This window comes from Plutella xylostella, chromosome 9, assembly GCF_932276165.1.
Source record: "Plutella xylostella chromosome 9, ilPluXylo3.1, whole genome shotgun sequence".
Lineage (NCBI taxonomy): Eukaryota > Metazoa > Arthropoda > Insecta > Lepidoptera > Plutellidae > Plutella > Plutella xylostella.
Genome location: NC_063989.1, coordinates 4,162,688 through 4,179,437, shown reverse-complemented (window position 1 = coordinate 4,179,437; position 16,750 = coordinate 4,162,688). Strand labels below are relative to the sequence as shown.

Sequence of the window (16,750 nt, the reverse complement as noted above, 5' to 3'; positions counted from 1 at the left end):
TCTGGTAGGGGTTGAAGTTTCTGTACGTGGCTCTCTCGAGTGGAACCTTTGTACATATCCCCTTGATTTCAGCTCAGCCAGCCTAGGTATAGGTACCTATTATGTGACAGAGTATACTATACTTACTAAACTAAATAGGTAGAACAACACGAATGTTACAAAGATAACGACAAGGCTAATGCCTGTATGTATCTACATGAGTTCATTTTACTTCCCCGTGATCGATCATCATCTCAGCACCTAGGAAAATTTTATTGTAAATAGGAAAATAATCGTCTCTTATCTTATAATTATTCATTACATTATTTTTGTAAGTAGGTACTTAACTGAATCTTTGATTAACAAAATACGAACGAGATGGTGTGTCACATCACATAGTTATAATAATAATAATTAAATTCATTTATTCAAGTAACAAGGCTCAGATATTGTTAGTAGACACGATTCAAGTTAGTTACATGAGAATAAAATGTAACAACAATACGTTATTCGAAAACAAAGCAAAAAACTGTCCGAAATTTGTTTACCATGAAACCGTTTTATTTCAACCTACTACTCGTGAAAATTAACAGTGCACCTGGCCAACCAACAAGAACCAGAGGTCATATTAACTTTGGCATACCCGGCGTGAACCCTGGTTCTTGTTGGCCAAGTGCAGAGTTGCACGAGTAGTAATGACAACTACATTTACACTGACACTCCATCTTGTTCAGAAATTGTTAATCTAAGAGCTGAATAGAGTAGGTAATCATTGTAGTTAAGCCTCATATAGAGCCTCTCACAGAGATCTACAGTGGATCAGCTGTCGGTATCGGTAGTATCGGTACACAGTAGGTAAAGCATTGTTGTTGCGGTGCGAAAACATGATCGTAACTAGTTAATAGAAGATTAACATAACTATAAGGTACAGGTGGGTAATGCCGAATTTCGGGTAATTCCTATTTTTGCCGATTTTTTCCAAACGCAGCCATACTTTGAACCGTGGAACCATTCACCTTGATGGCAACTTAATCTTCTACCTTGCTTGGGTTGACTCAGGGCGCTAGGACCAAGCGTGCGTGTAAAAACGTAAAATTAGTAAAAAAGTGCAAATTTCCGGATTTTTGAATTTTCGAAATTACCCGCACATCGGTAATTAAGAAATCAGTTAAGTTACTTAACTTATTGTTTTTTCATCCAACAGATTGTCTTTTTTGTTCACTACGTTCGGAGTTTAAAAAACCTAGATTTTTTTTTTTTTGCATTTTCCGGAATGAGTAAACTAGAGTACTAGAGTTTTACTATGAAATTCTGTGGATCGGGTAATTCCAAATTATAAATGGGCAGTTCTTCTTTTTAACCTACATAATGGATAAAAAATTATCCCGAATTTGAAAAAAATAACTTTGTAGCAAGCATGCATATAATGGAACGCAACATCACACATGGACGCCCCACTACGCTTACACGGCCGCACGCACACTACTACACGCGACGAGCGTATATAAACCGGCTGCCCGGCCGCAGTAATTCATTCGATAGCCAGCTGGCATTGAGTACGATAGCTCCGCAGTCTGCTCATTGTCAGGTCGCTTCATCTGTGCGATAGCTCCGCCGTCCTCAGATGTTAGCAAGCTAGGAGAGCATCAGGGTGCGATAGCTCCGCAGTCCGCCCTAGGTTCTATGCTAGGTTACCTATCTAATACTTATACCTACTCATGTTATTTAAGTTTAGTGTGTTATCATACAATAAATCTACAAGTCCTATGATATTGGAGTTTTCATTCATAACCACACTACAACTGGCGCCCAACGTAAATATCAAGCTGTAAGATTATAATCCGGAGAATAACGAAAAACTAAGAACCAGATCACACTACAACTGGCGCCCAACGCAAATATCTAAGAGCCAGCAGAGGACACTACAATCTGGTTCCCGAAGAAAATATCTAGCCAGAAGACTACAATCTGGCGTATAAGGAATTCATCACGCCAGATCACACTACAATCTGGTACCAAACGGAAATATCTAAGCCAGGTTACATCACAACCTGACTGTCAAAAAAAATTCAAGCAAAATATAATCTGGCGGTAAAAGAAAATAAATCGCCAGACAAAAAACGACCAACGATTTCTACATAGTTGAAAATCACAACTATACAGAATACAATCGTCAGCGTCCACCGATTACTACATAGTTGAATAAAGACAACTATACAGAATACAATCGTTAGCGACCACCGATTACTACATAGTTGAAAAAAGACAACTATACAGAATACAATCGTCAGCGACCACCGATTACTACATAGTTGAAAAAGACAACTATAGAGAATACAATCGTCAGCGTCCGCCGATTACTACATAGTTGATAAGCTAATACGCATACATAAAAATCAAACTACCCTCAAATCTACAATGTCAATCGTCATGACATAAGATCAGTCATCTACCGGTAATTTTGAAAACTGACGCTAGATAATACGAAATAGGAGTAGCTTTACTCCAGGGGGAGGGTGAAAACGAACACCCAGTAGAATATGCAAGTAGGCTACTTACTAAGTCTGAACGCAACAATTCTGTCACATAACTCACAGAGGAAGAAGCCCTAGCAATCATATGAGCTATATCGAGAGTCCGTGGATGAAGAAACAAAATTGTCACCACAACTGACCACCAACCCTTAAAATGGCTAAAGACTCCAAAATGCCATTACAGAAGTCAAGAAAAGAACTAGCGATGACAAACTACCAAGCCCATGAATGCAATCAACCACAAGGGAAGACCAAAGAAAGTTACCAACTGGTCCTGGTACTCTCTCGGGACGATATACGAGTACCAGAGGGGGAGAATGTAGCAAGTATGCATATAATGGAACGCAACATCACACATGGACGCCCCACTACGCTTACACGGCCGCACGCACACTACTACACGCGACGAGCGTATATAAACCGGCTGCCCGGCCGCAGTAATTCATTCGATAGCCAGCTGGCATTGAGTACGATAGCTCCGCAGTCTGCTCATTGTCAGGTCGCTTCATCTGTGCGATAGCTCCGCCGTCCTCAGATGTTAGCAAGCTAGGAGAGCATCAGGGTGCGATAGCTCCGCAGTCCGCCCTAGGTTCTATGCTAGGTTACCTATCTAATACTTATACCTACTCATGTTATTTAAGTTTAGTGTGTTATCATACAATAAATCTACAAGTCCTATGATATTGGAGTTTTCATTCATAACCACACTACAACTTTAGCTTTTTGGTGAACTCTTATAATTTTTATGATAGCTACATTTCTATTCTATCGAAAAAGGTGGTTGGCCGCGAAGTTTAAGTATTTTTTCAAGATTTTCAGAACATAACACGTGGATAAGGCAAAGAAAATTACACCTTCGTCACAGAATCTTTTATTTTATTTTAACGAAATAGTCTTCGTCGATTAAAATGAAACTTTTTTGATACGTTAATAAACAAAATACCATTTTTGAAAACATATGAAGGAATGTATTTTTAGTAATAACAAAATATTTATTAAGTAGTTATTACCACTCTGTCACAATTTCAGCTAAAATGAAGCTTGTTTTTGCTATAAATATTTTTCCGCTACTAATTACAGTCAAAAATTAACAGCATAGACATTAACATCAATGACTAAATTTAATATGATTTTTCCAAAGTTGCACTATTTATAACATAACATGTAAACGACCAAAAATAAGTTGACTACCAGGAGACACCCATCGTTACAGAGTGGTAAACGATGTGACAGAGTTGTTATTCTATTAAATATCCAGCAGCGTTTTGGAATAAAACAGTTTTATTTAAAAATAATAATTTAGTAACTTACATATAAATCATTATGGTTTCAAGTAAGTAAAAAAATTACCTGGAGATATCTTTATTATTAGTATAACTAATGAAATCACACTTGAGAACCTCTGGAGAGTGAAATATCCGTATTTCAGGAACTTAAAGAACAAATTTGTTCCAAGTACATAAACACAAAAATTACGTAATTTGTTAAAGTTTTAATCAGCCATATTTCGAAAATACAACAGTGGCCCTTAGAACTTGAAAAAAATACTTTTTCCTTTTTTAATTACCTTAGAAGCTGAAAGGACTTTAATGTTATCATCAAACATCCGAAAAATCATTCTCCACCATATTAAACAGTCTACCACATTCATCGCCTGTTCTTGAGAACAATAGCACGAAATTACCCTTTTCACTAACGAAACTTTTTATTACTGCAGCGCAAGTGTATTGGACGTTCCTTTCGCTTCGTACTTTAACCAAAACGTGTAGTTTCTCTTAAATTTTTCTTTGATGAATATCCTCAGGTTGGAGTGTTTGGTAAGAATGTGACAGATTTGTCGTGTGACAGAGGAGTAAAATGTGTTGCAAAGTCGATTAGCATTTAAACAGTAACATAAAGTGTAAATATTCACATGTTGATTGCAAAGTAATTGATATTACCAATGAGTAAATAACAAAATAATAATTTAATTGTATTTTATTTTAACATTTACCTACGTGACGAAGCTGTCGCCGAATAAACCCACGCACCTCCTGTCACACTTTGCGGCTGGCCGATACGCGGCGTCTGGATCTCAAAGGGGAAATCTTACCAAGGGTAAAAGTAGACCTTAAACTCTGATCGATGGCAATAAGGACGAGTGGCTCAAACAAATATTTTAAATGGCAACCTATGTGACAGAATGTAACTACTAAAACATTAGGTAGTAAGAGACAAATTTTCAACAATTTTTTTAAATATTTCAGAAATAATTTAAAAATATATATTTTGTTTTACTAAATAGGTAATATCTTCTGGAGTTTAAATATTTTATATAAATTTATATTTTTGTAAACGTGCACAGCCGTTGTGTTTTTAGTACAATGCACGTTGAAATATAAATGAATAAATAAATATTTGTAAAACTCATGATTTTTTTCTTCACAACTGATGGAGACACCTTTATGTAGGTTAAAAAGAAGAACTGCCCAAATATCATATAAATGTGTATAAGTACTTCTGGGCAGTTCTAGGCAATATTTCGAAATAAGATTTAGCGAGGTTATAGCTGATCGAAAAATACTTATGGTCCTTAAGATTAAATTACCTAGGTACCTAAAACTCTTTTAAATGTTTTTCGGAATAACCCTCGTGCAAAGAAAAAAATATCAGCTTTTGAAACTAAAATATTTACGAATTCCGTGGGTATTTAGAGAAGTCTGTTAAACAGAGTTTAAGGGCGCCTTCAAATTAGTCGCTAAGTGTCGCGCGACTGCAGCGCTGCTGCAGCGCTGCAGTCGCGCTGCTGTCAAAATCCATATAAATTTTGTAATTTAAAAGATGCGCGACTGCAGCGCTGCTGCGGCGCTGCAGTCGCGCGTTAATAATTTATATGGAATTTAGGGCGCCTTCAAATTAGTCGCTAAGTGTCGCGCGGCTGCAGCGCTGCTGCAGCGCTGCAGCCGCGCTGCTGTCAAAATCCATATAAATTTTGTAATTTAAAAGATGCGCGACTGCAGCGCTGCAGCAGCGCTGCAGTCGCGCGTTAATAATTTATATGGAATTTAGACAGCAGCGCGGCTGCAGCGCTGCAGCAGCGCTGCAGCCGCGCGACACTTAGCGACTAATTTGAAGGCGCCCTTAGACAGCAGCGCGGCTGCAGCGCTGCAGCAGCGCTGCAGTCGCGCGACACTTAGCGACTAATTTGAAGGCGCCCTTAGGTAGTATAATCAAGTATACAAAGCGTCCTTACATTAATCAAAATGACCCAACCAGTCCTCATAAATTGACAAAATACGAACATGTATCCAACTCAGCGAAAAACCTTTCGGAATAACCCACCTGCACCTTACTGTATTATAACTAAGCTAATGAGTTTGAGGAATGAAATATTAATTTTTCCCGATGTAATCACCGCCACCGTACTTTTCATCAAGAATCACGTACTTACTTTATTCTTACTTCCATGTGAAAAACTAATCGGATATCCGCCAGGCCCCTACAGCCTGGAAAAAAAGAGTAAAAAACAGAAATTATTTTTGCCAAAACTGCCATTGTGTGGTCACTATATTCGCCAAAATTTGCCTCAGTTTTGGTGTTTGGGAAAACATCTAACATCCAATAACATATAAGCGAATAGCCAAGTTTGGTGCCAGCATTAGATTATCAAACTTAAACCAAAGGTATAGGCGTAAAAAATTATGAACAAAATCTTTGTATTATTTTCTACTATTATTCATCAAAAAATATTACAATATATTATTATGAAATAGTAACTTAAGCCTAATAATAAAGAATGTTACAAACTAAACTAGGTACCTATATATTATACTAACTAAACCTATGTTCATAACTAAAACTATATGTAGAACAGACCTAAGTCCATTTTCTACTATTTTTTGCCAGGCTGTACTTTGTTTTTTTCCGTGGTCGACCATAGAGTATAAAACATACATACGCCAACATACGCCGATACGTCGCCATATTGGAATCCATTTTGTTTTATTTCAGCGCGTGTTGTAATAGTTCGCGTCTGCCTGTATTTTTTAGCGATTAACTATTGAAGTACTCATTAATTCATGAAAGTTTTGTGACATTCTGTGTATTAGTGCTATAAAATTTACGCAAAAATGCAAAGTGGAGCTAAAAATCCGCCATGGGCAAGGTCTAACGTAAATTCAAATATGACCGGCATGAATCCGCAAATGATGGATCCGAATGCAATGGCGATGTCCCAGCAAGGGATGATGCCCTTCCAACAGTCGCAGGCGGTTTTCAACCCCAACATGATGCAAGCGCAAGGTGGAATGTCCATGCAAATGGGGGGACAAATGCCTATGAATCAGATGGGCCAAGGTCAAATGTACCCGGGAAATGTTGTGGCCTATCCGACCCCTCGCGCGATGAACCCCGGAATGTACCAGAACAACCAAGGAAACCAGCAGCAGCCCAACAGCACTGAACAGCGGGTCTTCACCGGGACAGTCACCAAAACTCACAACGACTTCGGCTTTGTTGATCATGACGTCTTCTACCAAACATCCGTGTGTGCTAAAGGGGTTATCCCTAAAGTAAATGACAGAGTACTAGTTGAGGCATCGTACAACCCTAACATGCCGTTTAAATGGAATGCCACTAGGGTGCAAGTGCTGCCGAAGGGAGGTCCGAACCAGAACCAGAACAAAGGAGGCGGTGGACAGCACAAGTCCAACTACAACGCCGTCCCGCCGCCGCCCAACTCCAAGAAGGGTATGCAGAACAGAAGAGATGACCGCCCTCCTCGCAGGGAAGATAGAGTTGAGAGGGTAAGATTATACATTATAATATAAAATCATTTACTTAACATTTAATTATTTATTGACTTTATTGTGTTTGTTACAAGCAAAATTACAAAGCAGATATAGCTTAAAGAGAATACTCTATTATTATTATATTTAGGAGCGGTGGTAGCTCAGTCGGGTAAGCGCCCGCTTCTCACGCCAGAGATGCGGGTTCGAATCCCGGCGCTGACATGTACCAATGAGTTCTTTTCTGAATTTAAGTACAATGTATACCATCGCTCTTACGGTGAAGGAAAACATCGTGAGGAAACCTGCATATCTAGATTTAGCACATCTAGATATGTGAACCCACCAACCCGCAGTGGACCAGCGTGGTGGGAAATGGTCCAAGCTTAGGAAGGCAGTTTAGACCTTGGGGATATGCACAAAGGTTCCATTCGAGAGAGCCAGGTGCAGGTACTGACACCCCCACAGAGAATAGAATAGAATAGAATAGAATACTCTATTATTTGAAGTAGCCATGAAAGAACCTTTATCATTGCATTTTTTTTTACATGGTCGATATCATTTCTGTTTTTGGTCTCCTCATCACAATATTGGACAATATACAGGACAGAGGTGACATAAATGGAAATACAATGCACAGACATAGCTTTTCTTTCATTTAAAGTAAACTGAACACTGGAGCTGGATTAGCATTTATCACTAATTATCTATTATTTTTTTCATCAGCCCTATTTATTTTGGACAATAATTGAAGTAAATGTACAATGGTGCTAGTCTGCCTTGACCAGAAGAGCTTCTATGCTTTGACTGTCTTTGGACAGCTACATAAGTCTTGACATGCTGTTTCTTAAACATAGACATACTCTTTACAGAAGCGTTCCCGCACACGCAGCCGGTCCCGCTCCCGTAACCACGCGGACAGCCAGAGCCGCCGCCGAGACTCGCCGCCCCGCAAGCGACCCACCGTGCACCAGCCCTCGCCCGTCAAGTATGTCGTCAGAGTGCCCCGGATGCCCTTGGACATGTAAGTATAATACAGCAACATGATTATTATGGCTTGAGTACCATGTTTCTTTGAATCAAAGTTAGATTCGTCATAGGCTGTAAAGCTGTAAAGTTCAGTAAAGGTGTAGAATGGCCTTAGACATGTGAGTATAAGGGGCCGTCCATTAATCACGTGAGGTCGTTTTTCTCATTTTTTGACCCCCCCCCCCTCCCCCCTGGTGATATTTGGTGAGGTTTGGGATCAACCCCCCCCTCCCCCCCCACCCCTGGATCACGTGTATTTTTTTGGAAGTCTATGTAAAGGCTATTTTTATTATTTGACTACAAAAAATATAATGAAAATTGCGTTTTGAATTGAAAAACATTTCTGTATTTGCAATAAATCCTATCTACCGTTCAAATTTTTGCGCCGTTCAAAATTTCGTTTCAGCAATACCTTACCAAGCGCTTTTTGAAAAAAAATTAATACACGTGATGTCTAACGAGACCCCCCCTCCCCCCTCGTGATGTTTCGTGAGGTTTTCCGTAACCCCTCCCCCCCCTTGAGCCTCACGTGATTAATGGACGGCCCCTAACAGACCGCACAGGTTCATCTATGGCTAGAGTACCATGTTTCTCAAAGTTGGATTTGTCATAGACTGTAATGCTGTAAAGTTCAGTAAAGGTGTAGAGTTGTCATTAGAAGTAGCACCTAAATATCAGATATTGTTTCTAAAGTAGACAGTGCACACAAATAAAATTGTTCATAACTAAACTGGTTTCTGTTTTTTATGATAGGTGACTCACAACTACTGTTTATAAGGAAACTTGATTAACTTAACATATTTTTGTTTACAGCACCAATGTTGATGTGCCAACTCTGTCTCAACGTTACACAAACATGTACATTCCGTCTGACTTCTTCTCCGCACAAGTGCGCTGGGGCGAGACCTTCCCTCCAGAGAGTCCATTCTCACTGAACAACTCATGCTCCTACCACATCATGAACAAGGAGATTGAACTGCCCGGAGGCAACGACACTGTGCTGGAGCCCCCAGATGCGGACTACAGATACTCTGCTAAGGTAACTTTTCATAATATTTTTTTTGTAACTTCTGAGTTCTGAAGCAATAATTTGAAATAAATAAACTCATTGAACATTCTTCTTTTAGGTTATGCTAATCAGTGTGCCAACCCTGGAACTGTTCTACCAAAAGTGTGGCCTCACCAAGCAGGATGATAAAGACAAGCGTAACAACAAGAACCCACTGCACCCAACCCGTTTGATCAAGTTCCTCGTTGGACAAAAGGGGAAAGGTGGAGAAAACTTTGCTATAGGTGGACCTTGGAGCCCTTCTTTAGATGGTGAAAATCCCCAATCAGACCCCACAGTGTTGGTGAAAACTGCAATACGCACCTGCAAAGCTCTGACCGGAATAGACCTAACACCCTGCACTCAATGGTAAGTGTTTCTTTCATTCACTTCTCCCGTGAGCCGACCAGTTTGCTGTCTTGACGAACAATCTTGTATTCACACAAAAAATACAAAAGATCGCTTCTACAGGTAAACATCACCAATGAAGTTTGGTTAAGTATTTCATGTGTCCTGTCGCCATTGCCCTAAGAAGTAATCTTTTGTCCCCAACCCGCTCGACCAGTACTGTAGCGTGTCCGGCGGGCGCTCGGTGCGGCCGACGGGGCCCGGCTTGTGAGTATGCGACTATATCTGAGTTACCCGCGCAGGTACCGAATGGTGGAGTTTTACTACTGGCGCGAGAGCAGCGGCGGCAAGTCGCGGCTGGAGACGGTGGTGCTGTTCCTGCCCGACGTGTGGTCGGCGCAGTGCTCGCGCGTCGAGTGGCCGGACGTGCTCGAGCGCTATAAGGCGGCGTGCGAGGCGTCGCTGCAGCGGCTGGGCGAGCCCGCGCCCCCCGCACCCGCCGCGGCCCCCGCAGCCGCCCCCGCGCAGCCCCAGGACCAAGCAGACTCGCAGCCGGACAGTTCACTAATTGTTTGTTCCCAGTTTTGTTTGGTTAAGTTTCCCGCCGCTCGCCGCGCTAGACGAAGGAGCTTCGCTGGAAGTGCCTGCGAGGAGACCGCAGTCTTGCTCAGATAACACTTACACTTGTTCCTTCATCAGATATCACTTCTTTACAGTCATCATCTTCTTCTTTTAGTTAAAATTATTATTTAAGTTATACTTTTTTCATAATCAAATTCAAGTACTTATACTTTATTTTCAAAGCTTTCTATATTCTTTAAAAAATCTTACATTCTTAAAAGTGATCTTAAAGTCAGTAAATTGCAGAACACCCCATCTTCTACTGTGAATTACACAAACTAACAAACAATTGAATCTTTCAGGAAAATAAATCAGCCGATGATAGTAGTATAACCATTGAGGATAATGATGATGATGAGGAAAGGCCCGAGGCCACACATTACTCCAAGTTGGATATGAAGACTATTAAAGTGGATCAGTTGAGACAAGAGCTACGCGCCCGTAAGAGCAGTTGCAAGGGTCAGTATTATTAAAGTTGTTCGAATTTCTGGTTTTCATCATTTTTTTGAAGCTCTTCTAAATTCCTATTGCATTGCAGCTTTAGCTTAGTGCAAAATTTAAAGTAGAGGCCATTGTAAAATTAAATTAAATTTTCCAGGTCTTCGAGCACAGCTTATCTCTCGTCTGTCAAAAATGCTGAAAGCTGAAGAGGAAAAGGAGAAGGAAGAAGTTATGGTGGTAGAGGACGAAGATGGAGAAAAGAAATCAGATGATAAGAAAGAGAACACTGAAACAGAGAAACCGAAAGAGGCAGACAGCAATGAAAATGACACCATTGAAATCAAGGATGACAAAGATGAAAAGAAGGATGGCAAAAAAGATGGAGACAAGAAAGCAGCTGAGAAGACAAAGGAAAAGACCGAGAAAGATATTGAAAGGGAGAAGGAAAAGGTAAACACTTGAAATCATTGACATATATATTACTAGCGTAAGGACAGGGCCTCCCACTCAAAAAAATGGCACCCGCGCGTTGGCCCTAAATTCGTAATTTTAGGGCCAACGCTCCTCAGTCGACAGTTGTCTGTGGCCGAGAGATGGTCTTGTGAATCTTGTGATAAATATGTAGTTGTGTTGTGAAAGGCTGCAAAAACCATTATACGAAGGTCAAAAAGAAACATCGAATATCGTATCATCGGTAATTACCATTAAATTAAGTAATAAATACATTACAAAGTGATAATTATTTTACTACCAAAGTCTACAATGGCCGCGCGCTGTAACCTTGTGCGGACGTCATTTTTTGTTGACTATCCTCCAAGAACATTTTCTTGTTGCACACACTTACGTTTTAGTCCATTTGTACGGGACGCTCTACAGGTCTACACCTACAGCCCAAAACAGTTTTAATTTTAGTAGTTGGATTTGTCTTATATTATTGATATGGCGCCTGCGAATAATAAAACAATGTCCGGGATGGTAAATTATTAACGCACGTACAAGGTTACGTCGTCAAGATAGTTGCTAGGCACTGACATAGTTCAAACAAATTATGACAGATGACAGTTATTTTGCTTGTATGAAGAAGGTTTGAGTAAAATGTACTGAAGGGCCTATCCTTCCTTTTGAAATCATTGCTTGAAATCAATTACTTTACTTGAACTATGCCAGTGCCGATCTACTCATCCTGGCGACGCAACCTTGTACGTGCGTTCATATTTTGCCGTCGTGTCGTCACCGGACAGTACATAATAATAATATGAGTGAGTTGCATGCGGTTATACCTTTGCGATGATATTCAACAAGTGACAAAGAAAAATGGACCATTACATTCATACATAATATGTACATACGTGTGAAAATATTATCCTCTGTGCAGATCGGGTAAAACTATAACTAATGAAAAATCACGCTCTAAACAGTACGCAACAAGAAAATTTTCGCGGAGGATAGCCAACAAAAAATGACGTCCGTACAAGGTTACATCATGCGGCCATTGTAGACTTTGGTAGTAAAATAATTATCACTTTAAATGTGTTTATTTATTAATTTAAGGATGTTACGATATTCTATGTTCCTTTTTAACCTTTTTATCATAGTTTTTGCAGCCTTTCACAACACAAATAGGCATATTTATCACAAGATCCACAAAAAACAAAGACTATCTATCCTTGACAGACAACTGTCGACTGAGGACCGTTGGCCCTAAAATGTCGATTTTAAGGCCAACGCACGGGTGCCATTTTCTTGAGTGGTTTGCCCTGCCCTTACGCTAGTAATATATATGTCAATGCTTGAAATCCAATAATTATAACCCTATAATGACCAGTAACCAGTAAAAAAAGCTTACCAAGTTCCACAAAACCAACAGCAAGCATTTTTTTAGTTCATTTGTTCCTTAAATATTACCTCGATGTCTTACAGCTAGAGAAAGCGAAGAACACGCATAGCCATCCAACATTCATAACCTTAACTGATTCAACCAATCAATCTTTTCATCAACTCCTTATAATATACCCCAACCTCTTTCAGCTAGAGAAAGAGAAGCACACGCTCAAGTCGCGCTACGAGCTGCCGTCCACGCCCCACATGGTCGTACACCCCTCCCCCACGGCCAAGGGCGGCAAGTTCAACTGCTCCGTGGCCACGCTGTCGCTGCTGCTGGACTACCGCATCACGGATAATAAGGAGCATAGCTTCGAGGTGGGTGGTGGGAGGGTTAGAAGATTATTTACCTAAGTGATAGTGAAGTGGAGTGGTAGACCTGTGGTTCTTTGATTTTGAGCTATATCACTTTATTACAAATAATAGTGTATAGCTTGCCGAAAAATCGATGAAGTTTTGGGTAGGTTCGTTACTTGGTTGGTAAGTAAACATAGCGTGGCATGCCCACCGGTCTGCTACCGCATCACGGACAATAAGGAGCATAGCTTCGAGGTGTGTGCTTGGAGGGTTAGAGTATCTAGTGGTGGTGCATCCATCCGCCACGGCCAAGGGAGGCAAGTTCAACTGCTCCGTGGCCACGCTGTCACTGCTACTCGACTACCGCAAAAAATAAAACAGGTTTCTTCGTAGAACTCTACAATTTAGCGAGCTGACATGAAATTAACACTTTTTAAACGCAAGCATTTAGTTAGGTGCATATGTGTCCAGCGGTGGATGATTTCAGGCTGATACTAAAAATATTGTTCATCAGGAATATTAGATCTTTGATAATGATATGTAACAAGCAGTCTCATCACTCTTCAAATATACTTACTGAATATTAAAACTGAAATAAAATTAAATTACCATTTTAATTACCAATAACTCAATAAACATCTCATTGCAGCTATTCGTATTCGCGGAGCTATTCAACGAGATGCTGATGCGAGACTTCGGCTTCTACATCTACAAGACGCTGTACACGCTGCCCGAGAAGGTCGAGGAGCCCAAGGAGAAGTCCGCGGAGAAGAGCGAGAAGAAAGACGAGAAAGCTGAGAAGAAAGATGATAAGGATAAGAAGGATGATAAAGATAAGAAAGATGAGAAACGCGATGACAGGAGGGACTCGCGCAGGCGGGACCGACGGGTATGTTATTATTTACTATTATTTGAATTTGCATTTATAAACTTATCGGAAAATAAATTAATGTTTAACGCTGTAAAATACTTCATGCATTATCAAAATTTTACTCAAGTTAAAATCAATTTTGCGGTAACACAGCAACTATTATATTATCCAACACTATCCCGTTCATATTTATAGGACTCAAGCACTCATAATAATGAGTCCTTGTTTTAACTATGTAGCCAGCGCCACGCCAGACACATATCCATGTCACCTAACCTCATCCACATTCCTCGCAGGACTCGCACAGCGACGACGAGCGCTCCAACTCCCCGAGCAAGAAGAGCGGCGGCGTGGACCTCCCCTCGGACCCCTACCTTCTCCTCTCACTCGTATACTTCGACACGAGCCGCTGCGGCTACGTCGTGAAGAAGGACCTGCAGAACCTCTTCATGAGCCTCGGCCTGAGGCTTTCAAGGTCCCAGATTAGGGGAATACTGGAGAAAGTCTGCATCAAGGATAACTTTACGTACAAGTGAGTTTGGGTTTTACTAGTTGAGATAAAAACTGTTAAAGTCTGTGTGTATTCTAAATAACTGTTATCATTGGGACATTTACTATATTAGCAAAAAACTAACTTTATATATTCCACATACTAAAAAGTCAAGTTACCTATAGAGTTTGTATTACGGTAATATTTTTCACGAAAATCATAAATTCTCCAAGTACATAAGTTGCTTATAATTTATTACTATTACCCAAAAAAAGTCTATCCATGTGCCGAACACCCTGTATAAAAGGTATTATAATTACAGGTCACTGACGCAAGCGATCAAGGACCTGGCGTCGGGCTCGGCGGAGGCGATGCAGGACCTGCCGCTGGAGACCACCGTCAACACCAACAGCGAGGTGCCGCCGCATGTGAGGGCCATTATATTTGCTATCTACTGCCCCTGTATTCTGTAACTTTTTGGGCGTTAGAAACCAGTAACAATTGATCAGTCAACACAAACTTTGAAATCAGAATAGTCATTAAATAAAAAGTTCATTTATAATGCTCCATAACATAAAAAATCCAACGTGGAATTACGGAAGTTGTTGAATATGCAATTATTAAACGCGCGTTTTTACAGATTGCTGAGTTAGAAGCGACTATTGCGGCGGGCAATCGCGACCTCCTGCCAGTTTTCAAATCAGGCGAGGAAGAGGACGGCGAATCGACCGGAACTGTTGACGCGGGCAAAACAGGTCAGTACTCTAACCACCTCACAAACTACATCTAGCTGGTTGGTGTGCAAAATTATGTTACCCGTTCGTAGTCTCCTCTCGAGGACGGTGTTCGGAGGGTCGGCCGATATGAATGGCCCACTATTTAAGTTTGCAGATTTTGATAGTTACGTTGGTAACTTCAAACATAGCTCATTCCACAGCACACTGAGCTATTTTGAATATGTGCACTTTAATTTAATATGATGTCGTGTTTATTTTTAAACTATGATAACGTATAGGACGACAAGAATGTACAAGTTTAGTAACCAGCCAATCCTCCCCCACAGGCATGGTGATGTACAAGTCGCGACTGGTCGACGTGGGCGCGACGCTGTCGGCGCTGAGCCGCAGCGAGCAGCAGCGCACGCGGCTGGAGACGGCGCTGGCGGAGGCGCGCGCCGTGGCCCGCACCATGCGCGCCGCCGCCGCGCAGACGCAGGCCGCCTCGCGCTCCAGCCAGCACCAGCTGAGTGACCTGAACGAGCAGCTCCAAGCGGCCAAGAACAGGGTCGCCTCGCTCACTGTGAGTATACAGCAGTGCATCATAGTAGCCACCTCGAGTGACGTATCACTTGTTTCTGATGTATAGTTCCGGCGCACCCGGGGCAGTCAGCGGATGGTACTAATGTGGCTGGTTAAATAATCCTCTCACCAGAGTGGCAAACATTAGTCTGGCTCTAAGCTAGGTTTGTCACCGTCTGACTATTATTTCCACAATATTTTTTTTTCATACAATGTAGGTATATTAAGGCAGTCCTTTACTTATGACTAAAATGCGTATGTGCTAAGATCAACAAATTTAATATTTCTTAGAGTAATAATTTATACATTTAAACATAAATTTTATTATTTGTTGCAGGCAAGTTCAAAAATATTCCATTCCGCTCTGAAGAGCATCCAGTCCAAGGTGGAAGCCGTGGTCAACATCAAGTACGAAGACGACGACGTTGTGGAAGTCGTCAACGGACCATCCAAGTGAGTTTTAAAATAATAACAGTTAAATCTTATTCAATGCCGTGGATTAAAAAGTTTGATAATCATGATAAAATATTTATTTCTAGGATTGAGAAAAAGGAGGGAAAGAAATCAGACGTCAAAGCTGACGACACAACACCAAGTGAACAAAAGCCAACCCCGGCTGCTGACGAGAGCATCGATGAAGACAAATCCAAAATAGAAAAAACAGATAAAGAAACACCCACTGACGATGCCGTCATCCAAGATGAAGTAATGGATCTGGATGACAAGGAATAGCACTTACTCCGTAGTATGCCGCGCTTCGACACATGTTCGTTAGCCTAATGATAATCGTGATTTACTTTAGTCAGAACTAGCTACATTTATTTCAATATATTTTTCGAATATGACCTTATGTAACGACGCATGTTTCATTACTATTCTCCGGAAATTTATTGAATACTTGAATAGAAATAAGATACTTTAATTTGTGATTATACTCGAGTCACATGCTATGATAAGTGAAAAGCATTTTTTGATGCAATAAAGATTCAAACTTCATGTTTTGTTTTACTTACTGTCTTGTATGAGTAAATACACAAGAGCAACATTGCAACCACATTTCCCACTACGTATTTCCCATTTTCAGGCACAACAATGACTCAGTTTTGTAGTTCTGTGCTAAAACGGGATGAGAGATAAAATAATGATG

General features: G+C 40.7%; 1 protein-coding gene across 1 annotated transcript; it reads left to right on the top strand.

Moving 5' to 3' along the window:
* Nucleotides 1-6,477: 6,477 nt before the first annotated feature.
* LOC119690388 (cell division cycle and apoptosis regulator protein 1) lies at nt 6,478-16,599 on the top strand. The gene is made up of 15 exons (XM_048622931.1): nt 6,478-7,297; nt 8,152-8,303; nt 9,122-9,347; nt 9,436-9,725; nt 10,007-10,274; nt 10,628-10,784; nt 10,924-11,216; nt 12,795-12,965; nt 13,594-13,833; nt 14,112-14,347; nt 14,628-14,733; nt 14,946-15,060; nt 15,369-15,604; nt 15,941-16,056; nt 16,143-16,599. The coding sequence occupies exons 1-15, from the start codon at nt 6,623-6,625 to the stop codon at nt 16,333-16,335; spliced, it is 3,474 nt and encodes a 1,157-aa protein (XP_048478888.1). The 5' UTR covers nt 6,478-6,622; the 3' UTR covers nt 16,336-16,599.
* The last annotated feature ends 151 nt before the right edge of the window (nt 16,600-16,750 follow it).

Coding starts and splice junctions, on each gene's coding strand:
- LOC119690388 (XM_048622931.1), top strand. CDS start 6,623: ATGCAAAGTGGAGCTAAAAATCCGCCATGGGCAAGGTCTAACGTAAAT. Junction 9,726..10,006: donor CTAACACCCTGCACTCAATG/GTAAGTGTTTCT, acceptor TTACCCGCGCAG/GTACCGAATGGTGGAGTTTT. Junction 15,061..15,368: donor TGTTGACGCGGGCAAAACAG/GTCAGTACTCTA, acceptor CCTCCCCCACAG/GCATGGTGATGTACAAGTCG.